General features: G+C 36.2%; 1 protein-coding gene across 4 annotated transcripts in view; it reads right to left on the reverse strand.

The window, feature by feature from the left end:
• Nucleotides 1–448: 448 nt before the first annotated feature.
• The window catches only part of LOC131047987 (MLO-like protein 11), a 108,701-nt gene continuing 82,741 nt past the window's right edge, over nucleotides 449–26,408 (reverse strand). The window contains exons 6-15 of one of the 4 annotated variants that reach the window (XM_057981836.2): nucleotides 7,690–7,784; nucleotides 6,829–6,903; nucleotides 3,361–3,446; nucleotides 2,991–3,040; nucleotides 2,713–2,753; nucleotides 2,233–2,403; nucleotides 2,088–2,123; nucleotides 1,876–1,943; nucleotides 1,728–1,788; nucleotides 449–1,265 (exon numbers count right to left, since the gene is read on the reverse strand). In XM_057981836.2, coding sequence (XP_057837819.2) covers nucleotides 849–1,265; nucleotides 1,728–1,788; nucleotides 1,876–1,943; nucleotides 2,088–2,123; nucleotides 2,233–2,403; nucleotides 2,713–2,753; nucleotides 2,991–3,040; nucleotides 3,361–3,446; nucleotides 6,829–6,903; nucleotides 7,690–7,784 — 1,100 coding nt within the window. In that variant the 3' untranslated portion in view covers nucleotides 449–848. The remainder of the gene's footprint in view (nucleotides 1,266–1,727; nucleotides 1,789–1,875; nucleotides 1,944–2,087; nucleotides 2,124–2,232; nucleotides 2,404–2,712; nucleotides 2,754–2,990; nucleotides 3,041–3,360; nucleotides 3,447–6,828; nucleotides 6,904–7,689; nucleotides 7,785–26,408) is intronic. The other 3 variants (XM_057981970.2, XM_057981900.2, XM_057982041.2) reach the window with 3 other exon arrangements.

Consider the following 26,408-nt stretch of genomic DNA (forward strand, 5'->3'; position numbering starts at 1 on the left):
GATTTGAGCTGACCTTAATTTAAAGTTATATTTGAAGCCAAACTAAGACTGCTCATCACCGAGTGCATTTCCATGCTCTTTTAGGACATTAAGGACTCTTATACCAATTTTTAAAGATCTTAGAAGCTGACGGCCTTTGTCCATAGAAGAATTGAGCACGTAGAATCAAAGTATCTGATCCCATAATTGGATCTGTATAGGTGCACAGATAATCCTAGACATGATTTCATGTATAAACAAAAATAGGCATGCCAATTATGATTTTTTGTATGACAATAAGCAAAAATTCAGAATGCATCCTAGCAAAAACAAGAGAATTCAAAGCAATGGATTATTGATGCTTGTAAATTGGCACATGACCTTGATGACTGCCTTGCATTAAATGTTTCAGTTATGAAAACGATACGATAACAAATTCCTTTCCACAAAATGGCATTACATATTAACAGAACCAGGAACCCTCCTTTTTATATAGGGAAGTTAAACAAGATCCTCCACTGCAAAAATGATATTTCAAATAACATGTGGAGATTACACATACATGGTTTTGACTAAGCTTACCTTCAACCTTTCAGTAACGAATGCTTTGATGCAATTATATTTGAATAATAGTAATGCAACATTCTGCTTTGTCTTCCTGGTGTGAATAGACAAATTGGTATTACTAATATACACAAGAATATGTTATTCCATATCTCATTCACAAGAGAAATCCATCTATATGAAACTTCTGTGCAATCTTTTCCTCTTTCAGACAATATTGTAAGCATATATCAAGACATCAACAGAAGCCTTCAATTCTTTAATGTTTGATCTCTACTGTACAGACAATTGAAGTTTGAGCACATCTATTGCCTTGATACTGGCTGTGTGAATGATCTTGCTAAGTTGATAGCATCATATCTTGGTTCATGTGATTGAGAAGGTAATAGAGACAAACTCCTTTGTTGAGTCACTGTGTGGATATGTGAATCTGAATAAGGGCTAACAGAAGTATGAGTCTCAGTTTGTAGTTCAATCTCGATTGAATTGTTGGTACCAATATGGCCATTCTGGTGGCTATTGTGACTCAGACTAAACCTATCTCCATAGATTTCATCATGATTTACTGTATAAGTATCTTCACTTGAACCAACAGTAGTTCTTGTATACGATTCATCTGTTACAGTGCCTCGTCTTCGTCTTCTCTTTGCCTCTTTACCCCAACCATGTATAGTTTCTCTTACTCTTGGTGGTAGCAATGCTGCTTTGAAATTTGTTCCCATCTGTTACAAACTGTGTGTGTTAGGAAACCCTAAAAGAAGTAACTTCTAATAAATAAATGTAATTCATCATTATAATTGAAATGATTAGTTATACTATAACTAGAAATTATCATATCCAATTTACTGCAGCAAATTATGTGCTTGACTGCACAGAAAGTAAACTATCAGAATTTAGAACTGTTTCTTGACCCCTTCCAATGGGTCATGGAAAGGGTAATTACAATTTTCATCATTTTGGAGATGTGCCTAAGACATGCATGCATCACTTATTTTCTTCCTAGGTTTCTTTTCTACCTCAACTCCTCCAGAACCGATTCAATACACCTACCGATTACATTTTTAGTAGAGGAAACCAATAAATGTTCCCCCCAAAAAAGGAATTTCTTTTCATTTGTATGTCTGCAAAAGCAACCTGAAGGCCTCTTGAAAAACCTAAAAGGGCAACTAGCGTGTGTAGATTACCTGAGAAACAAGTGCATGAAGTGGTAGAGTACTGAAGCTACAAAGGAACTGCCCTGCAAAGCTGTTCATTAAAACAATAGATGTAAGCTAAGTTCAAAGGACCCAAAGCAAATCTTGGAAAGAAGCATTTAAATAATTAATTTCATACCCCAAAACCAGACGTACATAGACAAGCTTGTGATTCTTAAGATAACAAGAATTATATCCAAATTGCCACTGCATTGGTTAAAGACATTAAAAATTAAAAGCGACTACATGGATACCTTAAAAGAATTTTTCAATAGATGGTGTAGAAAAATCTATGGAAATATATAATATAAAACCAAGAACTACTATAGAAATGTATATTCTAGTCCATACCCAAAACCAAAAGAATGAAGCCAGCTCAAATGCATTCTGCAAAATCATACACCAAAGAGCACACACTGTTATCCCAACCCAATTCAATGCCACTTAATTTCAAGTACTAAGAGAACAGACAAAAACATTTTGTAGTATTGTATACCTGGAAAAGGATGAAATGTATCAGAGAAAGAAGCAACTCTGGCTTGTTAAACCAAAACAATTCATCCCGTGGCTTGATCTTCGAACCAGTTAAATGTCCACTTCCAGTAACATTCTCTAGTGCAAGCGTTGCAATAACATGCTGCAGCTTTGCCCCCACAATAAGGACAAGCTACAATAGACACAGAATATGTGGGAAAAAAAGAAATGCCATCAAGAAGCAATATAAAACAACCTGCTTCCTTGTACTTCTGAAAGATATGCTATATTTGATAAGCCTCAAAAACTGAGTGCATAAAGCAGGAGCAAGATGGTCAAAATTCTCATTTAATGCTACTATTCTAACTCTTGATATTTAGATATAATTTTTCCATTACTAATTTTCCATTATTCATATAACAATCAAATTAAAACACTTTTCAGATTGAAATTTATTAGTGATAGCCGGAGAACAGACTGCAGGTATAGCATGCAAACTTACAACAATAGGGATAAAGGCTATCCAAAAGTATAGATTGGTTCCTGCACATATAAAAGGTCATATCAAACTATATTCAAACGATAATGAGAAGAATAATTTAAATGCAATAGTCAATTTTTGTTTATCTATTTATTCTGGGACAGCTTGGAATCATATTTGTGCCACTATATATATTTGGCACTCACCTAAAGTATCATAGCAATAAATATGTATATACAAATTCCTTAGTATTGGATTGAAAGCCTAAATTTTAAATTTGAAAACATAGAAAGACTCACCCTTTACATTAAATAGCATAAAAGCAATCACAAAACCCCAGAGAGGTGCGCTGTCAAATTGAGATCAACAAAATGCTGTCAAGTCGATGAATATTTAGGTGCAGATAGTGTTTCCATATTTGGAAATTCATTCATTCATTTACAGGGAATCAACATTCTAATATAGAAGATATATTTATAAATATGTAAGAATAGGCATTCACTTGTAAGGAATGACTTATTTAATCCAAAAGATTTATTTTTAAAGTTACAGAATACACTTTGAAATAAAGTTCATTCAGGGTAGCTATTGTTCTATATCACTCAATTAAGTAAACATCAAGATAGTTTGGAGCTTCTCCAATATTGAAAGAGATATTCAATAGGGTACCTGATACCAACAATCTGCTTGAATTCATCTTCCACAGAACGTATCATATAGCTATGGAAATCATATTTAAATGGCAAGTTGTGATTCTGCACCAAAAAAAAAATGATTACTTGACAGGAAGAAAGAACTAAATTTGGGGCACATCATGGACACTAGCTGATAAATTTTAACATCGTAGTCACTCTACAGTAAGAATAATAACTAACAATTTCACCTGCCAAAGCTTGGGAAGATCTTATAATGCATTTCAGCCAGTAAGCTCTCAGTTAAGCTATTGAAAGTAGCCTAAAATATGTAATCTGGATCTTGATGCAAAGCAAAAAATAATGTGCTAGACAGAATGATTAGCCAATTGTTCATCTTTGTAAGCCGAAATGTTCATTTCAAGAGTTGAATGATAGTGCAAGAAGCTCATTCCAACCTAGTAAATGGAGTTGTATATCTAAATGCACACTAGATTGTCAAGGCATAACATCAGCTGCTCCCTTGGGCATTTCAATGATTGTTTAATGATTTTAACCACTGTCAAATCTAGTGATTGAAGATATTTCAAATTTACAACATAAATCTCCACTAGTGACACCTTTTGAGACTAAAATTTCACCCTTACTAACAGTGTAGGTTCAAAGACCGTTGAACAAAGTGAACAGGTATTATATGCTTCTGAACCTTGGTAGTGTTGACTGCTGAGTATACATAAATTAGTAATACTGAACCCATATGTTGTTTTGTTAAAAGTTAATCCCCATTAAACCTTGGTAGTGTTGACTGTTTAGTATACATAAATCAGTAATACTGAATCATATGTTGCTTTGTTAAAAATTAATCCCCATTTTGTATATTGGTTCCACATTCACAGACATATCAGCATTGCTAAGTAATCATCTAGCACGTGCTGTAAATATTGCAGGATGGTTAAGTATAATAGCAACTGTTCAGGTCGAACAAGTTGTGCTACTTAAGGAAATTTAGTTGTATACAGGATATGATTGATTTACATTTAATTCATGCATAAATAGTTCTTTTCCATGGATATGATAATATCCTTGGTCTTCTCAAGCATCCATAACAGTTTTCAACTTATATTCAAGAGCTCTACCTCTTAAAATTAGATAGGTTGGGATTGCTCTTGCAGGATGAGTAAAATAACAAGATGTTCAATGAAGGTAGGATCTATCTGCATTCCTTTGCAACAAGCAACGAAGGAAAAGCATTGCCAAACAACAGAAAGGTGCATTTAAATCACAGAACACTTGCAAGTGCTAATGCTGTGGAAAGTTGCAATGGGGTTTGATGAGGGCATACAAAGTATTTAGAAAGCTAACTATAGTTCACTTGCAAATGGACTTATAGAAATAAATAAAAAAACATATGTATGGGTAGCTAGATATAAAGCACATGACAGCTAAAAGTTAGAACAGCTAAAATGGGTAGATGACACTGAATTAAAAAGTAGATGGAAAGTTATAACAACTACAAAAGGTAGATAGAAATTAACCAAATGAAAATAGTTAGATAGTGGGAACATTAAATAACATTGTAAGGATTTTTACAATGTATGTATAGGCTTCCCTCGTATATTCACTAAGAATCACACCCAACAAATATAGTCGTATCAGGTTACCACACAAGTAGTCATGTTAGAGTCTAGACTAAGTAATACTATAACAGTTAAGAAAAACATGAAAAATAATAAAATAAAATGGTATAGGTTGGGTAGCTCCTAAACATCGAATGGTTAGAGAGCAGGAAGAATCATCTTCTCTGAAAATAGTTTCTAGGGTAAGGAAAAATATTTTATATTTGTAAAGAAATAAAATGAATTCATATTGGCAGATAGCATAAGGATAATCGCACCATGGAGAGAAAAGTTTTTCTTTTTTTATTTAATAAAAAGAAAAAAGATTTAAAGAGCTATATAAGACAAAGCGAGTGCACTTTTCATAAGCACCATGGAGAGAAAAAAATTTCTTTTTTCATTTAATAAAAAGAAAAAAGATTTAAAGAGCTACATAAGACAAAGCGAGTGCACTTTTCATAAGTATTTAAAAGTGGTGACCAGAATACAAATATTGCACCTATGTGAGAATTGCTATGTATGGTGGCAGCTACAGAAATTTTTTAAAAGAGCACTTATGTGGAAATGGATAAATATAGATAGGAGACATAAAAGTTAAAATAGTGCAGAAGAAAGTTAGCATATATAAAGGAAATTTTTCTTCTTGCAAGGTGGCCGACTTACTATCTAAACTTCACTTTGACCTTCTAATAATTACAAAGGTTGAGACAATCATGCAAGGAAAGGTGCCAATATTTAGTGTTTGAAATATTAAAAGTGTGTAAAGTTGGCACTATTATAGGCTGGACCATTCAAGCTTAAGGAACTGGAAGTCATCAATTTAACTAGTTGCATAAGTAAAATTTTAATTTTAGGGGACAAGATAATTCGTGATAAAGCTTGCATGTCACCCAAGTAGTTGTAGCTAGAGTTGAAGTTCAGTAAATTTATTTCATGCATTGCTCTATAAACAGTCTAAGTAAGTGTATTTTTGCACTTAGTTGGGTAATGGTAATTCTCATATCTATGCTAAAATTAACATTCATTGACTGTTATTGTTACCCAAAAAAAATTATTCACTCAATGAAATTCATTATGTTTCACTAAATTAAATAGCTTCTATCAAAATTTCAAGTTTAGTTTGTAAGTAAATCAAAATTGGAGATCGTGGGTTTGCACCATTCCAAGCATTTGTGTTTTCACTTATTCAATCTATATGTGTACCCGCATTGTTTAGTCTTTGCATTTAGCTAAACAATGCCAGCATGTAGTTGTAAGGATTTCTTTCAATCAAAGAACACAAAAATCTCGTCTATGCTAAATTGTCTTGTGCTCTAGATTAAGAAGAAGAAAAAAGGCTTTGTTTAGTTTGTTCGTATTGCATACTTTAAATCATCCCAAAAAAATACACTATAAAGATTATGAGTAGCAAGTACATATTGTGCAGAATAGGTTAGTTTTGTGTTATTGGGAGCAACCCAACATGATAGATGCACGAATGGTGGGATACTCTTTATAATAGATATATCCACTATGCATTTGCCACCTTACAAAACGGCCATTTTAAGGAAGGGGGAATATTTAGATTCCTAGTTACCAACTACATTTCTCTGTATTTTGAGGCCCTAAAATAGAGATACATTATGTACAACATATGACTAGAAATGTAAAAACAAGTAATCTAATTTCCTGGACTAAAAATGGTCTTCACATACTGTTAGAGACCTTAGATTGTTCTAAACAACACAGAAAATTTTCAGGATATTTAACACCTTTAAAGATTAAAATAGTCAATGAGAAAAATAATGAATATCTAATCAAACCTTCCAAAATCAATGATTTCTCAATTAGTTATGAAGGAAATAGCCTAAATTTATGGTGGTTAAAATTTAGCTTATAAAAGTACTCACTGTAACAAACCCCATTCTCAAAGCTAAGTAATCAGCCTTTGAAACAGATTCACCAAATTGTCGAACAAAACACACCTACAATGCCACATATAAACACGAGTATGATAATCAGTCATTAAAATGTGAGAGAAATTATGTTGTATTATATGAAATATAACTACCCTTACCAACCTCTATAGTGTAGATATAGATGCGATTACATAAGTTGCATTAGATAAGCAATTCAGTTAGAAGGGAGAGTCAAAGAACAATACATCTAGCTAAATAATACTAAATTAGAGCACTGTTGTAATCTCCACAACACCAAGTACGATTAAATGTTATAGGCTCTTAAAGTTTGGACCATTTGAATAACCATTACTGATTAAGATGGGAAGGGATGGGAAGCCCAACTCTTATTAACAAGCAAAATTATTCGCCTTAGCTAGCCTTATCAAGCTTAGGTGTTAAGCAGCCACATAAATGTTAGGCTCCATTATAGAACAAAAACGTCAAGCTCATCTAGGCCAATAGAAGCAGAGTTGTTCACTAGAGTGACATATTTCTTTTGATTTTCTACCTTAGATTGATTTCACCATCTCGGCTCACGTTCAAGTTCAAATTAATGTAAAAAAAGGATAATCGGTAAAGACATAGTTTGAAATATCTCCAAAGCAATATGGTAGTCAAAAGATACTGTAGGGCCATAGCATAAGTACTTTTCATGAAGAGAAGAAAATGTGTTGCACATTTTGTAATGTCAGTCAACATCTTCCGGAATGAAATACTATAGATACCTTATACCTTTCAGAAACAAGAACATAAATATTACAAACTGAAGAGTGAAATGAGTTTGCAAGAATACAATGATTGATAGCATACCATCCAGACAAAGAATCGGTTTCTACTCCAAGAACCTTCTGTATGGTATTTTACAAAGGTTGACTGCCTTCTCATGGTCAAGGTTCTTGAAAGTTCTGCATCAAATTTTGGAAAAATACAAATTTAGAAGCCCTGGATCAGGTAATGTCTAAAGGCTAATGAATGAAACCAATTGTAGAAGCAAGGATATTTATAGTTATACAAGTAAGATTAGATATAGGTGCATGATAGTAAATCCTGATTGTGAAATTTTAAAAAGTTATGTATTTTAATGCAATTATCAACAAGTAATTGATATGGACAAGAGAATGAAGCTCCTCCAAATCCTCGTCAGACTGTTAGATGCAATTCAGAGAAGATCACAGAACACACCAGATCCACCAGCTAATTTGTTCAACTTCCAATGCATTTTGTATAAACTGCTCAATTATATGAGCTTCAATGCAGAAATGTTATTTTAACTTCATATATTGTAGATACAGAAAAAGAAAAAATATGTAGATCAAACAGAGGCTTCTTAGAACCATACTACAGCCCCTAGAGCCTTAGGAAAAGTTTAAAAGAAATCTTAAAGACTAGAATTTTTTGCATAGACACATTGTCTCTATCTATATGTATGTTTAACAATACATATACGCATACCTGCATATCATTTGTAGCTTGTTCTACACATAAAAAATTGACAATTCCACACTCAAATTTTACATGGAATAACCAAAATCTCCCATAAGGAACTGTTTTTTACCATGTTCATAGCTTTGTCTTTGGAACCTTCAACACAAATAGGGCTTGAAGATTGTTAGTACTTGTTCTATATGTTGTAGGCTGTAGCATATGATATCCATTCAATAGAAATTTGGGAAAGGAATACAAGCCAAGGCACCATCAAACCCAAATATGGGCAACACCATGAAAGGACGCAAGCTCGTGAGAAGACACATATTATGTGGTACACATAAGCTTGAGTCGATTAGTTTGTATCTTAGTTAAAGATAGAATTATGTCAATCCTAGGAAGTTAAGAGGTTGTCCATTTTCCTTCAAATCTCCTAAGTTCACAAGATCTTTCCACTTGTCATCCCCTGTAATAACCACCCCAATTTTTTTTTAATTTTGCCAAACACGATGAATCTGAACATTGAAACATGACACAACAATATCTTTGATGTTATAAAGATTGACAGATCAATATAAACATGCCATCAATGCATATTAACTGTTAATAAGAATTGACATTGAGCAATCTGCTATTACAATCCCAAACTGTTGTCAAAATGCAAAATAAGTCAACACAGCCAATGTCCAACAAGGAAATACCTTGGGTGTGTTAACAACGAATCTTGCAAATCTGAAATGAACAAAAGGTATGCTGCCACAAGCAGAATAGTGATTGAATTCACCAAGCGAGCCTCCAAATTTGATAACTCACCCCCAAAGAATTTAAAATGGATCCCTCCAAATATATCAACTCCATGCCTTTCAAGACTCTCTGATATGGAAGTAGGCAAGTCCCATATGTTTCCCTGAGTGATAGAAGGTCAGGAATATAACTGTTGCAGTTCTAGTATTCGTGTTTTGCAAGTCAAGACAGCCTCTAAAAACACCAAGTGACCATCCCAAACTGATCCAGAACTTCTTCCCAAGCTGTTAAAAGCATTATCGTCTCCAGCAACTTGCCAAACATACCCAGGTGGACTGAAATGACAAAATCCAGGTTTGAAACTTACCAGATTGACTGTTTTATGTGTATTGACATGACAGTAATGACAAGAAATGTTGTTGCAGGGTCTGATATACAGTTGTTGATGGTCAGAACAGCCATGATGAACCATCAAACACCCTCCAAACTATCAAATAACACCTCCTAACCATGTCCGTCAGAAACATACACTCATATCGCCACCTATCAGCAACCAAAACCCAAGTAAGAAGGGGTAAGCCCAAAAGCTCACACCTAGTCAACAGGTGGTACAGCCTGTACCTGGCCATATAATACCAGCAACAAGTCAATGAAAAACTATGCAGAACCTCCATGTCCATACTAGAATGGTTATCAATATTGGCAGCTAGGACAAATTATGAAATTAATCAACATCTTCAAACTCAATGGCCAAGCAAGGCATAAATCACTCCCACATGCAAGGTACAGGTACGAGTCGGAAACAATGAACACCTTCAATTGCCCAAACAACAAGCTCAACAATAATTGGAAGCAACTACTTTTAATTGAACAACTTTTCCATGCACCTTCCAAGGAACATTCAAAATGTCTGTCAAAGCCTCAACGCATTAATCAAACCAAAACTTCAACATATATCAGCAAACTTCAAAGTCTCTGTAGATAACAACAAACTCCATTGAATTCCAATGTGATTTTTCTAAAGTGAATCCACCATCAACCAGCCAAGGGGGATCTTTCACCACTGAAACTAGCAAACTCAAGAAGGTTTCGTCCTCAAGGTTTTTGCAGAAGAACACAAGTTCTCTCCAAAATGCAAAAGCAAAATCATATTTATCAACCACCCCAATAGTGAGCTCTCAACCTCCTTTTATAACTTTTTGAAGCAACAAGATATTACTTTTTTTCCTTATTTGCTCCAAAACTCTTTTTAAAAAATAAATAATTAACTTTACGAAGCACTTTTCACCTTTTTGAGGAATAATATTTTCTTATGAATAAAGTCACTTTTTCAAGGTGTCCATTAGAAATAGATTTTCAACATCTTTAAAATGAGCTATTACACTTAGTTGTCCCTTTTAATATTTCCAAAATTAGACAACTTAAGTGAAATGTTAATTATTTAACTCAATAGTATATTGAAATTGCAGAAAGCACCCAAATGATATAATTTTGCAATTTTTTATCATACCAAAGTGATATTGAAGACTAGGGACGATGATCGCAAGCAACTGGGGTGACGTTCTAAAAATATCCTGCTCCTCCAAGAAGTTTGGAGAGCATCCAAAATGTCAGAAATCAATTCCAAAAGCATCAAACGGCTCCATCTAACCAACTAAACTCAAACCCAAGAACAATTTATCTACAAGACTAATCAAATGCTTCTCCAAGAATGTTGGAGTTATCCCTAGCTAACCAATTAGCCTCCAGAAAACTTGGAAATTGGCTAAGTGCCAAAAGGGGACATTAGAGTCCTCCCTCCCCAAGATTGATTGTCCTCAAGCAATCACAACTAAATCTTGATTGATCTCGGATAGACCCAAAGAAATTCCAAGATTCCAAATAAGTTTGAAGAATGTTTCCTTGTGATTTCGCAGCTCTACATTGATGCAACTGAATATTTCTAAACTAGCATTATCGGTTTCTCTATGAAGCAATCTACTAATCTCACAAATTTTTGGATCCCAAATCATTTTATCATCAAATTATTTGGAGGTGAGAGAATGAGCATAACTCAACAAGTCATCCATCTCAAAATTAATGTCATAGGAATAAATCTGAATTGTTCCTCCGTGAAAGAGCACAAATCAGCTTGTATGCAAGATGAAAACAAATTATTACAGTCATAAGTCACTTGATTTTGAACCCCAAACAAACTTATGAAGACTGTAGTATTCAATTTTTCTGACTGAAAGTGTTAAGTTTTAGGATCAGATTAGATAAGCAATAATTCAAGCACAATAACACAGAATGTACCCTGGGAAAACCTTCCTCCTGAAGGTGAAAAACCCAGCAACAAATGTCTTGTAATGTATTAACAAAATGTCTTTACAAATGCTTCACTCTTTGAAGCTATACAACAAGAAGATTCACTCTAGAATCAAGTAATAATTATAGGTTCGATCTGCCATATATCAGAATCACAATTAGCTGTAGGAGATATCAAACTGCTGGAGATAGAACCCAATCTTGAAGAAGATGATATCTATACGATCTGCCTGAATGTGAAGGAGAGATGCCAATCTGCTGTAGAAGAAAACGAACTGCAGAAGAGATACGATCTGATTGCTTGTTGATTCGATACCATTTGGAGGAGGGATACAATCTACATATATACCCAATTATGTGTGCATTCAACCAACACGTCCATCCAAGAGTCGGATTCTTTATTAAGCAACATGACTCTTCATTAATGATTATAATCAACACATCTTCCAAGGGTCGGCTCCTTATTCAATTAGTTATCTTATGTTAACAAACCAATTCAATATAAAAGTCGGCAATGTACATAAATCGAACAAGTTAAATGTGTAAGGCCGATAGGCCAATTGCACATTTACATTTGCTATGTCGAACCTGAAGGAGTCCGACCATAGCTATTATCATTAACACTCCCTCTTAGCTAGGGAGGAATCCTTCTCGATATCTAAGTCACATAGTGACATCCACCATGGCTACTCCCAAAGGGTAGATCCATCATGGCTACACCCATGAATGGAAATACGAATGGACACAACCACCATGGCTACTCCCAGAGGGTGGGTCCATCATGGCTACTCCCATGAAAGGAAATCAAATAAACACAAGTGCCCATCATTGAAATGCGATGTCGTCATCTTAGCATGACATTCACCATGGCTACTCCCAGAGGGTGAATAAACACAAGTGCCAAGTCATGGAGTCTCTCACATGACATCCACCATACCTACTCGCAGAGGGTGGAACAAGGGCTTACACCTCAAACTTCTCTCACAGAGAAGAATGCATTAACAAGGGCTTGCACCTCAAACTTCTCTCTCACGGAGAAGAATGCATTATAATACATATCAAGTAATCACTGATGCTGAGACTCCCTCTCAGCAAGGGCTTCATTCTCCACAACTCCAAGCTTGTCTCGAAAATGCACAAACTTCACTTTTACAAGAGGCTTGGTGAGAATGTCAACCATCTGCTTCTCAGTACAAATGTATCTCAATTGAACAGCATTCCTTTGTACCATATCTCAACATGCTTTGTTCTGTCATGGAACACTGGATTGACTGAAAGCTTCACACAGCTTTGGTTATCAAAATGAATGGTAGTAGGCTCCAACAATTGTCCAAACAATCCTGCAAGGAGCTTTCGAAGCCACACTACTTCACGAGTAGCCACACATGCTGCAATGTATTTTGCCTCTGCGGTGCTCAATGCCACTGGAGACTGCTTCCTGCTACACTAGGAAATCATAGCAGATCCCAAACTGAAGCAACAACCAGAGGTGCTCTTCTGATCAGTAACACTCCCTACCCAATCAGAATCAGAATAGCCTTCTAAATTCAAGTCCACACTGGAAGAGTATTTCAAGCCATATCCAATTTTGCCATGCAAGTATCTCAAAATATGCTTGGAAGCAACTAGATGTATCTATCTCGGTTCACACATGAATTGACTCAGTGCACTCACGGCATAACAAATATCTGGTCTAGTGTTGACAAGATACATCAAGGATCCAATCAACTGTGTGTACATAGTAGGATCCACAAGATCTGAACTAGCTACAGCTTCACTCAATTTCTTCAAGTTAGTTTCCATCGGTGTGGACATAGATTTGCAATCTATCATTCCAAATCTCTTCAAGCTATCAATGGTGTATTTTCCTTGACTTGGGATAATCTCATTGACCCTCTGCCAAACTTCCAAACCTAGAAAGAAGTGCATGAGTCCTAAGTCCATCTCGAATTCTGAAGTCAACTCCTTCTTACATCTATGAATGAGATGATCTTTTCCAGTAACAAATAGGTCATCAACATAAAGTACCAAGATCAACATATCACCATTGAATACCTTGAAGTAGAGGTTCGGATCAGCATCATTCTTGCAGAAATCCAAACCCACTAAGTATCTGTCAATTCTCTCATACCAAGCACAAGGTGTCTGCTTAAGACCATATAAAGCTTTCTTCAATTTACATATCTGAGACTCTTTCCCATGAATCACGAACCCCTCAGGTTGCTCGATGTACACCTCTTCCTCAATCACACCATTGAGAAAAGTTGTCTTCACATCCATCTGATGTAACTTCCATCCCTTAGTTGCTGCAATGGCAATGATGGTCCTGATGGAAGTATAGTGAGCAATAGGAGGTTTCTTCATAGTCTATTCCCTCTTTCTGAGAGAACCCACAAGCCACAAATCTAGCCTTGTACTTTTCAATTCTTCCATCAGCTGCATGCTTAATCTTGTACAGCCACTTGGAAGATACAACGAACTTCCCCTCAAGTCTAGAAACAATATCCCACACATCATTCTTGATAATGGATTGATACTCTTCATCCATTGCATCTTTCCATACTTGCTGTTTTGAGGCTTCATCAACGCTGGAAGGTTCAATCTCAATAAGATTACACATCAATGCAACATAGCTAGAGAATCTTTGTGGTCTTTTACTTTCTCTGAATTTGCTTCTAGGAACTGCAGACTGTTATGCCTCCTGCATAGTGTTTCTTGCCCAAAGAGGTCTCTTTCGAGTCACAACAATATCTCGAGGTTCAATTGGATCATCATTCACTTCAGGTTTTGTAGACTCCCTCTAAATCTCAGGAGCATGATCAACATTCATGTCTTCAGGAGTCTCATGATTTTCATCATCTAGCTCCATGCAAGAACCCTTTGATTTTCTGAATGCAACATCTTCTTCAAATGTGACATCCCTGCTTACTTCTATTTGCTTCTGACCAAGAATGTAAATGCGGTAGGCTTTGGAGGTTTCACTGTAGCCCACAAATATCCCTCTCTTGCCAGAGGGTTCCAACTTGGTCCTCTTGTCCTTGGGAATATGAACATACACAGGGCAACCAAAGATTCTCAGGTGACTGATATCAGGCTTAGTCCCTGAAAAGGCTTCTTCAGAAGTCATATTTTGTAGTATTTGGTGAGGACATCTGTTCTGAACATATACTGTTGTTCTAGATGCTTCTACCCATAGAAAAGTTTGAAGGTCTTGATCATGAATCATAGCTTTTTCAGCTTCAACAATGGATTTGTTCTTTCTTTCTGTAACCCCATTTTATTGAGGGTTGTAAGGGACACAAAACTCCCTCTTGATCCCTGCCTCAATACAGAAATTACGAAAGCTACCCGAGGTGTACTCACCTCCATTATCAGACCTTAAAACTTTAATTCTCTTTCCGGATAAATTTTCTACTTGAGCTTTAAACCCTTTAAACCTACCTAGGACTTCATCAGACTCTTTAGACCTTAAGAAATAAATCCAAGTTTTCCTAGAGTAGTCATCTATGAAAGTTACATAATACAAAAATCCACTTAGCAATGAATTTGACATTGGACCACATAAATCTAAATGTACAAGATCTAGAATTTTTTTAGACCTACTTTCACTACAATGAAAAGGACTCTTAGTATTTTTACCCATAGCACAACCTTTACAAGTACCATCATGTACATGATTAAGTTTAGGAATACCTTTCACCATCTTTTCTAGTGATGGAAGAGCCCCGAAATGAAGATGCCCAAGTCTTCTATGCCAAAGTTCGCTGGAACTGGAAGAATCATGAAGAAGAGCTTGGACTAGAAGAGTGGAAAGCTTATACAAACTCTCATGTTGATTTCCGATACAAACTCTCATGTTGATTTCCGATCACACGAGAAGTCTTGATGCTGGAGTTCTTTGGCCATGCTAGAACTCTTCCTTCAGAAAATGCAATTTGATAGCCCTTATCCTCCAAGGCTGAAATAGACACAAGGTTTCTCTTGATCCCCGACACAAACAAAACATTACTTAGGTGAAGTGAGACTCCAGATTCTAGGTTTAGAGATATAGCACCAAATCCTCTTACTGAATAGCGTGTATCATCTCCAATGATCACTTGAAGATTAGACTCCTTCTCCACCAAATCTGAAAGATTCTCTCGATAGTCGGTGATGTGTCTAGAGGCTCCACTATCAATCAACCAAGTATCATTGTCTGTAGGAACATTGCTGGACAATGCTAATATGAAAAGAAAACCATTGAAGTTATCTTCTGCCTCCTTCTAAGATGAAACTTCATTGACATTTGCCCCTTGATGCTTAGGTCTTGTCAAACAATCCCTTGCATAGTGACCAAACTTGTCACATCTAAAGCACTAGATGCGAGAGAGATCATTCTTCTTCTTTGGATCAGGTGCAGAATCTGATTTCTAATCTCTATTCCTTTTGAAGTTGCCCTTCTTCCAATTCTTTCCTTTCTTGGTAGATTGAGTGGCAAGAACATGAGTATCTTCGTTTTGAGAACTTTTGATAATTCCCCTAGTCACCAATCTTGATTCTTCTTGAATGCAATCCGCACAAAGTCGATCAAACTTAGGTAATTTGGATCTTCCACTTATGCTTTGCATAAATGGATCCTATGAATGAGGAAAGCCATTCAAAGCCAGCATGACAAGGTCTTTATCAATCACTTGATCTCCAATTGCGCTTAGTTGATCTCTCAATTCTGAAATTTTCATGAAGAATGACATAACTGATTCTCCTTTTGCCATCTTTACTTGGTGGAGTTGTTGCCTCAAAGCAAGAGCCCTACTTGTGTTGTTAATCTCATATAAACCTTCCAAGGTCTTGAGACTTGAACATATCTCTCAAAGATGTCAATTAATATATTCTTTGCTTTGACGACATTTTTCTTAAATTGAAGCTTCTCATGATCTTCAGGTTCGGATAAATCCTTTTCCTCCACAAATTGAAGATCATTTTCTTCAAGTGCAATGAGCACTCTAAACTTCCATGACGTGAAGTTAGATGCGCCTTCAAGTCTATCCTCGACTTTAAGACCTTTCACCATTTTCAAGGCTTAGTAGATACTTCTTGAAGGAGAGAGAGAGGAGAGAATACTTAGAAGTTGTAGAAAATATGATCACGATCTTTCTTTCACCGTGGCTCTGATACCATGTTCAGTTTTAGGATCAGCACAATAACACAAAATGTACCATGGGAAAACCTTCCTCTTGAAGGTGAAAAACCCAACAACAAATGTCTTGTAATGTATTAACAAAAACTTTTTACAAATGCTTCACTCTTTGAAGCTATACAACAAGAAGATTCACTCTAGAATCAAGTAATAAATATAGGTTCGATCTGCCTTATATCAGAATCACAATTAGCTGTAGGAGATATCAAACTACTGGAGATAGAACCCAACCTTGAAGAAGATGATATCTGTACGATCTGCCTAAATGTGAAGGAGAGATGCTGATCTGCTGTAGAAGAAAACGAATTGCAAAAAAAGATACGATCTGCTTGCTTGTTGATTCGATACCATTTGGGGGAGGGATACAATCTACATATATACCCAATTATGTGTGCATTCAACCAACACGTCCATCCAAGAGTCGGCTTCTTTATTAAGCAACATGACACTTCATTAATGATTATAATCAACATGTCTTCCAAGGGTCGGCTCCTTATACATTTAGTTATCTTATGTTAACAAACCGATTCAATATAAAAGTCGGCAATGTACATAAATTGAACAAGTTAAATGTGTAAGGCCGATAGGCCAATTGCACATTTACATTTGCTATGTCGGCCCTGAAGGAGTCCGACCATAGCTATTATCAATAATAGAAAGCACTTTCCAACACACTCCAATAGTCTAGTGGTCCCAAATACTCAATTTTGCAGCTGATAAAACATATAAATAGCAACTTCTAATCTGATTTTATCAAAATCAGCAACCTTGAAGTAGGACAACAGCTGCATAAATGCAATCTCCTTGCAAGGGCATGGATGATGAGCATTGAAATTCTCAAAATCACATTGGAAGAGGTTGAAAAAGGCTCCCAAACAAACTCCAACTAATAGTTTGTAATGTCCCCTTCTCGATGATGTGCTTTCAGTGGTCCATTGGCCTATTCTTGAGACCCGTAGGCTATGTGGAATGAAGAAGTAGGGTTTCAAACATTGGTGAAGCGAGAACTTGCTATTTTTAGTAAGTTAAGGGTTGGCTGTTTGGATGATGTTGTCTTACTGAGCTTTCCATGCTCTGTCACTGGGTGTGAAGATCATGCTTTCCAGAGTAGTAATTCATAACTTACTATTTTTAGTAAGTGGCAGTATGGAGCATTTCTATTTTTGGTAGTGGATAGGGTCCTGATTCTGCAGCAGTTTTATGGTCTTCTTTACTCCGCTTCATCTTGGTTTTGGTTAATGATCAGTATGGGAGTCATAATTAATTTAATTAAATATCATTTCTTTATCAAAGGTTTAACATTTAAATATTTGCATTTACTGATTAAATGTATTGAGGATGACTTATGGAAAAATAATTAATTGATATCCATGTATTATTTCCTAAGTCAAAAGGCGTATTTTTTGGTGGCAAATGGGGAGGATAAAACATCTCTTGTTTTATGTTTTTTATATTGCAAAAAACGCCACCATAAGGCAAAGTTCGAACTTGCCTAGGAAGAGGAAAGTGGGCGCCATGTTGGTGGAGACATGAAGCAAAATAAAAGGGAATTTGAGTGGAGTTTGGGCGCCATTTGCATTTGCATTTGGGGAGGCGTGAAGTTATAAATATGAGCCTTGGGCTCTCATTTTGGCATCTTGAAAATTTGCATTGTTATGCTGCCAGATTGGCGTATGAACTTTGAAGCTTTGGAGTCCGGCTCCCTAGTGTTTCCAGTTTCGTACTTGAGATATAGTACCTAGTTGTGTGCTGTAATCTATGATATTTTCATTGCATATTTCAGTGTTTTTGGAGTTTGGAGTGATTTCTGGAGTTGCTGGTTTCCCTGTGGTTGAAGCAAGTTTTTGATCATACCTCTCTGCCTAAGCGACTGACCATTCTGGGTACTGGTTCAATCTTCCTTCTTGCTGTTGGCGATACATCTTGTAATTTTGTGGCACTTTTCTCTGAGTTTTGAATTTAATAATGCAAATCGAAATATCCTAGCTAGGCGTGGGTTTTAGAGAGTGCATTGGGATGCATGCAAGGTATTTTAAAGTGTTTTTGTAGCTCCCTTTTGGTTTGTCTTAGTTGCTGCTTGTCTAGTGTTGGTTTGGGAGTGATTTGGAGTGAATTGAGTGATATTTGAGTGAGATGAGTAATTTAGTGAGTTTATGGGTTGCTGGTTATGCATTTCCAGCCTGCTGTTTTGATGTTGAATGAGTTTCATGATCATTATCTCTTATATTCAGCAATATTCTTCTACTCTCACTTTCCTCTTTATTGTAAGGTTAAGTAGTAGTAGTACTAACCCATTCTGGCTTGTAATCTCATATCCCGCTGAAAAGTGGAAGAGGCTGGCTTGCTGCCTATATCTGATAATTTGTAATTCAGTCCTTCTGCTGCATAAGCGGTCGAGTGATGTTGGTTGTAATGATCCTCCTGCTGCATAAGCAATTGAGTTGAGTAATTTGTAATTCAGTCCTCCCACTGAAATATTGTGGTAGAGTGATTTGTGTCTACACTATTGTTCTCTTGGCTGGTTCATCGCCAAGTTCCTTGCTTTCCTGCTGAATAACCGAAAGGGGCTGGCTTGCCGCCCAGTATTGTATTTACTTTATAATTTCCAGCAGATTAGTGAGCTAACAAACCCCTTATCACCGTATGCTCTCACCTTCCCACATTGGGCACTTGGTGATCAGAAAGTGGAAGGGTTGCAATTTCAGCAAGCTTTGAGATTATATTTTCTAACCTTAACGGGTTATGTGTTTGTTTGTAATTCTTATTGCACTTAAAAACCAAACAAAATTATCCGAGATATTACATAGTTCCTCCACCCCTTAACAAAAATCTTGCCATTTTTCACGAATGTGAGCAAACCAAAGTATGAGGTGGCTGATCTGAAACAAAACAACACAGTCAAAACTTAAAAGTTGAATTATTTTTTGCCAAGAAGCATCTCTTGGGTCACCATAACCTTCTAACTTACTTTGTTGGTGACCTTTATCATGAATTCAAAGGAATGAAGGAACTCCACCAACCTTATGCTGCCAACTCTGCTATTCATATGTTCCTCTCCAGAAAACCTCTTGGTAAAACTAAAGGTGTCTTTTCCAAAAAGAATGTGTCATGCAAATCATTCAAGTGCCATCAATAAATTGCACCTCCAAGGCACTAGGATCTTTGTAACCATCATATAATACTACATCCATCTTGAACTCATCGTCTTGCTTCCATGGAGGATTGTGACATCTTTGACTTCTTGCAACTCAACCATGAAAGCATCACCAACTAAGGGTCTAGGAGCAATTGATGTCTCCATATTCCATTTCAAAGAAGGATTGGCATGTGTCAAATCACCTCCCAATCCGAAAAGTGGATTGTCAAATAAGTGGAAATCATGTTTAGACCCTTGTCTTACCAATTGTTATGATATTTCTTGGAAATATTTGTAAAGATCAGAAATATAGTAGGCCACTTTGAGGGAGTGACCTTCAATAATCAGATTATAATATACGAATTCAATATTTGATAATATGATGCTTTGGGAGAAACATTTCCACCTTTATTTAGAAGCTTAACTATGTGTGCACCCCTTCATCCTAATTAAGAGCATTTACGATACTAACTGTAATCTATGTTAAGGTTAAGCATGCCACAAGTACTCAGCTTATTATACTTAAGAATATATAATATATACTTAGGAATATATGATATTAGGGTCATATAATTAACTAGAATATTAAAGACCTAAGATGCCCCTACCCTTCAAAAAAGCATTGTTCTCAATGCTCAGTAATTTTGGATGTTTTAGTATAAATTGTTCATCTTCCCATTTTGCATCTTCAATTGGCATATTCTTCCACTTGATTAGGAACTCAAGAGATTGCTTTTTTTTGCAACTGTCTCAATCTTTTCTCGATTATATCCTCAAGTTATAAAATAAACTTGCCTTCTTCATCTAATTCTGGCAATTCTAATTGAAATGGAATATTGTTTTAATATAAATTGTTCATCTTCCCATGTTGCATCTTCAATTGGCATATTCTTCCACTTGATTAGGAACTCAAAGATAGCTCTATTTTGCAACTATTCCAATCTTTTCTCGATAATCTCCTCAAGTTCTTAAAAAAAATTGCCTTCTTCATCTAACTCTGTCAATTCTACTTGAATTGGAATATTGTTACCTATTAATTTCTTTAAGCAAGAGACATGGAAGATAGGATGAATTTCAGAAGAGGGTGGAAGTTCTAACTTGTAAGCTACACTTCCTATTTGATGGAGAACTATATAGGGACTGTAAATTAGGTGCAAGCATCATTTTCTTATGTTTCTTAAGGCAAATTTGTTTATAAAATTGTAATCGAAGAAATACCCAATCTCCCTCTTCAAAATTCCTCTCACTACGATATTGATCAGCTTCTTGTTTCATTCTATTTTGAGCCATAACTAAATTATCCTTAAGGATTTGTAGTATTTCTTGTCGGTGTTGAATATGATCCTCTACTGCATGAGCTTTAGGATGAGATTATCAATAAGCAGCAGATGGTGGGGGGTAGGCATAAGGAGCCTCAAATGGAGTCATTTTAGTGGATGTGTGAAATGATGTTGTACCACCACTCTGTTACTGGCAGCCATTTGGACCATTGTGTTTGTTTATCAGAGGCAAAACAACATAAATATGCTTCCAAACATCTATTCACAAAATCTGTTTGGCCATTTGATTGTGGATGATAAGAGGAACTATGTGCTATTTTTGTCTCCCATGTTGTAAATAAGTTTGTCCAAAATATGCTAGTGAAGGTAGGGCCACGATCACTCACTATGATTTTGGGAATTCCATGAAGTTTTTGTACATTTTCCATGAATACTTCAGCCACTATACTAGCATGAAATGGATGAGAAAGTCCACAAAAATGTGCATACTTAGTGAATATATCCACAACAACCAAAATTACATCAATTTTATTATACTTTGGCAGCCCCATATGAAGTCCTATTGTGACCTTTTTCACACATCGCCCCATTGAGAATAAGGACCCTCCCTTTTTCCTACTTTCTATGGTTTTTGTTAGAGCCTTGTGACCTTCCGGCATCAGTATTGCCAAGTTTGTCAGTTTTGAATGGTTTGAATTTTGAAAGTCATGAATCAGTGCAAGCCATGGTTAGAACAGAGTCTAGACACCGTCAGAGTGCCTAGAAAGGCCGAAGGACGAAGATCGCAATTGATTTGAGTCGATTTGGACAACTTTCTATTTTTGGAAAGTTTTGCTTTTTCCTACTTTTTAGGAAGTTTCGTTCTTGGCATTTTGAGCACAATCCCCGAAGTGGCTATTTTTAGAAATTTTTTCCTATTTTTTAGGGAACCTTGCTTTTTATATTATTGGAAAAGGGGATCTAGGGTTTTCACTGTTGACTCTAAATTACACTGGAAATGATCAACAAATTCCTCTGAAATTCAAGTTTTGTTCGAAAAAGCCAAATTCCTAAATTTTAGGGATCGTGAGGAATTCAAGGGATGATTGAAGTCTAGTTTTCAAATTTCAAGGCAATCCGAGGGGTATTGTTCAAGTTATGAAGATTAGAAGTTTTGATCCCATGGTGCATGAAATTCACCAAGTCCACCCTCCTACAAATTCAAGTGCATGAGCTGAAGGAAGTCCCCCTAGGACTAGTCAACACAATGGGAAGAATGCTAATGAAGTCCAACTTGAAGTAAGGAATGATAATAGGCAAAGGTTCTTAAGTTTCTTCAAGTAAGCCCTTCCCCTACAAGCTGAAGTGCAACAGGTTGATAAAGTCCTCCTGAGACATAAATGAGGTGCACATGTGTCTTGAAGTCCGCCCATAAGGTGCATGAATGTGTCAAAGTCCGCCCTCAACATATAAACTTAAGTGTAACAACTAGAGCAAAGTCCTCCCTAGAATGGAGGACATCACATCAAGTCCGCCCAGCAACATTTGCAAAAGGGAAACAAAACAAGTAAAGTCTGCCTTCATGGTTAAGAAACATGCTAAATAGAAAGAAGGAGAATATTCATTTGGGATGTCAGCAAGATATTCGAACTGGGTGCAGATTTAGAAAGTTTTTGACATGGAAAGAAAGAAGATTAAGTTTGAATCATAAACTGAAAACCAAAATAGAAACTTCCATTCAGACTGAGATTCACAATTCGCACTTGGCAGGGAGATGACAACTCAACTCAAATTCAATTTAGAAACTTTCTTTGCAAACTCAGAAGACTAAAGACTGAATGGAAACAAATTTTTGGAAGATTTCTGAGTTTCTAAATGAAGAATTTGAACTTCAATACAAATACACTTCATTCTTTCATTTTCTCACATGAAATTCAAGTTTTGGATAGCAAGAGGAGAGAGTTTCTATGAGGTTTTGTGCAGATTGAAAGGGTTTTTGAGAGAGATTTTGTGCAGGTCTGAGATTTTCAACAAGTTTACACACAGATTGGAGAAGATTCTTGACTGTTTGAAGAGCAAATTCACAGATTTTCAGAGACAGACCTCTGATTTCCCATCCTAAGCAGCATCTTTCCCCTTCTTTCTCATTCTTTCGAAGGTGAAAATGGGTCATGTGAGCAGAATATTGGGTTTCTAACCTGATTTTTTCGAAAGTTTTCAAGGAGAAAGAACAAATACAACGGATTTTCCTTCTCTTCTTTCTCATTTTCTGCCCAATAAGTCAGAATGAACTTAATTGAATTTTCTTGGACCCAGTTTATTCCCAAAATCTGATTTTGGATTGAAATCAGACATGAACTTCTTGAGTTTGGTTATATTCAAAGGTTTTTCTTGAGATTTTCAGAATATCCAAGTGCTGAAAAATCCCCTTTAAAGTGCTAAGTGTTGGAGAAAGAGTAAAATTGTGATACACTTGGCTGCTAACCTTCAAAATTTACACTCAAAGATAGAATCCTAACTTAATTTTCTTTTGGTTTTGCAGATCATCGATGACAGTTGAGGCAGGATCATCGTAGAAAACACAAATGGAGTTCAGAATTGAAGACAGGACCACGAGCAAGGTTCGTCCGAGCATAAAGATGGCCAAAATTTGGCTGTATGGGAAAAATTATTTCATAGAAAGAAATTCCAAATTCCTCCATTATGCGAAGGCATAGAGGAGTTCTTCTCCAAATTCAAGGCACTTGAAAGAATCTCAAAGCATCAGAAAAGAAAAGTTCTCAAACTTGGTGAAAATATAGGAAAGAATTTCAGACATCTTGAGGGAATTTCATCTACAATCCCAGACCTATGGAGGCAATCAAAACAACTTCTTGAAGGATTTCATCTCCTGAAGAGTCAAAAACAAGCTCCCAATCAAAATCAGATGATGACAAGAAGAATCAAATTTCCATACTTAGACAATTTCTTCACACAAATTGGAGAATTCCGGGAAGACATCCAACACGTTGAGGTGGTGCCTTGTCATCTTCCAACCAATCAGATTGTTCCAAGTCGACTGTTGGTGTTGGAAATAAGCCACACCTGGACTGACGATGGACTGGTCCAAGAGGGGCTAGTAGCTCAATGATAGAGCACTCCAGCAGCATATGGAAGGTCCTAGGTTCGAATCCTAGCTAGTCCATGTCTCAACATCATATCAGAGCCAGGTCCAAGCTAGGAGGCCCAAGCACACGAGAGGTGTGGCTTAAGGGGGGGTGTTGGTGTTGGAAATAAGCCACACCCAAACCGACGATGGACTGGTCCAAGAGGGGCCAGTAGCTCAGTGGTAGAGCACTCCAGCAGCGTATGGAAGGTCCTAGGTTCGAGTCCTAGCTGGTCCATGTCTCAACATCGACAAGTCCAAGTTCAAAGAACCTAACTTATCCACAAAAGCTTCTAGAGGGCACACTTCACAATGCAACAACGTTCTATTTTTATTGTTGGTTCATATTTAGCAAGAAGGACAAGTGTCCCCAAATGTAATTTTCTCATTGGTTGAGGGGTAATTAGTTGTAACAAACCCTAATTAGGGTTTCGAACTTTTAATCTGAGCTCTTGATCATTGTTTGATCTCAATCGTTCATAATTTCTAGACTACTATATAAGGTTGCCTCCTCTCATTTGGAGAGTGTGATGTTTTTGAAATATTGTTGCATGAAGGTCATTTTTCAGATAATATATTACATGTGTGTTTTCTCTTAAGGCTTTGTAATCCCTATTGTTTGAGTGATTAAGCAAAGTTTTCAATTTCTTCAACACATTAGTTAGAATTTATTTTACATTGTTAGATGAATGAAAGATTTAATAAGTATTGATTTATGGTGTATCTCTGCTCATACTTTTGGTGAATGGATGATTTTCATTCACTGTGCAAAGTTAGTCCGAGCTTTCCATTTTGTGTATGCTTAAACTTCCGATCATCACATCCCTTGAAGATTGCATCCACTTTGTGTAAGTTGTCTTAAGTGAAGCAGAACAAAGTGTGGTATATTGAGTTCACCGAATCAATACCGTCTCTGGAATTCATAGGATTAGAGTAGATCTCTCAACCCTTATCCCTTTACCCTTTTTTTGAAAGTCTTAAACCCCAAAAATCCCAAAAAAGAAAGAAAGAGAGAAATCTTTAATTGACAAATCCATGTAAGTCCCAGAGTTGTTGACAATTCATTCAAGCGTAAGTCCCTTTGTGTATTACCATCAAATCACAACGCCCATTGAGCTTATCCACATGTCAAGACCTGACAAAAGAAACCTTGGAGTCACCATATGATCTTCTAGCAATCTTCGCATAAGCGGTGATTTTTCAAGAGAGGGTAAATTATCTTTGGGTACTTTATTCTAATGTTTGGTAGATGAAAAAACAGACACCAACAAGTCCATTGATATTTCCTCCCAGCGTTGAGCTGGAATGCTTAATGGTTGTAAGAGGCCTGGAATCTTTATTGTTTCACCTTTATTTCTTTGGCATATTAATGTTCAACAGCAAATTTGTTGGCATCTTCTTTTAGAGCTCCCCCAAATAAATCTTTCTTTATATAATGATGTCTTTAGAAACCTTGAATGCCTCTTATTGGTAAATCATGCATTTGAGATAGTATGTCTTCTTTTAGTTGATAATATTTACATAAAGATAATCTATCTTTGTATCAATGAGTATTCTTTCTGAACATGCTTATTAGAAGAACATGGGTCATGTTGAAGTTTTAGAATGAGATTATGTATTTGAGGATAATGTTGCCACTCTTCTCTGGCAACTTCTAACCATTTAGGTTTTAATAAGGAAATAGCACAAATGTTTGCTTCCTCTACTTCTTGTCAAGAAAGGACATCAGCTACAATATTTTATTTTCTCTTTTTATAAATGATTTCAAAGTCATACTCTAGCATCTTGGTAACCCATTTTTGTTGTTCTGCTAAGGATAGTCCTTGTTCCAAAAAATATTTTAAGATTCTCATGATCCATCTTTACTTTGAAATACCTGCCCATTAAATATTGACGCCATTGTTTAATTGCATGAATAATGGTTAACATTTCCTTCTCATATGTGGGTCTTAGTTCCTTTAGTTGTCGACTCTCAAATGCTAATGGGCACCCTTCTTGCATTAGTACTACTCCAATTCCATGTCCAAAATCATCACATTCTACCACAAATGTCTTAGAGAAGTCCGGGGTAGCTAGCACTAGAGTTGAAGTGAGAGCTTATTTTAGTTGTTTGAAGGCATGGGTGGCTAGCTCTAGCCATGAAAAGGAATCTTTCTTTAATAATATTGTTGAGGGTGCTGTGATACAAGCATAATTACAAAAAAGTATTCTATAGTATCTAGTTAAACCCAAAAATCTATGATGTTCCCTCTTCCGGTTCAGCTCTTTGTTGAAGAATTCCTTTAGAGGTATAAGATTCCTATCTTAACTCCTTCCTAGGAGTCTCAACATTCACTA

Source organism: Cryptomeria japonica, chromosome 2, assembly GCF_030272615.1.
Source record: "Cryptomeria japonica chromosome 2, Sugi_1.0, whole genome shotgun sequence".
Taxonomy (NCBI): domain Eukaryota; kingdom Viridiplantae; phylum Streptophyta; class Pinopsida; order Cupressales; family Cupressaceae; genus Cryptomeria; species Cryptomeria japonica.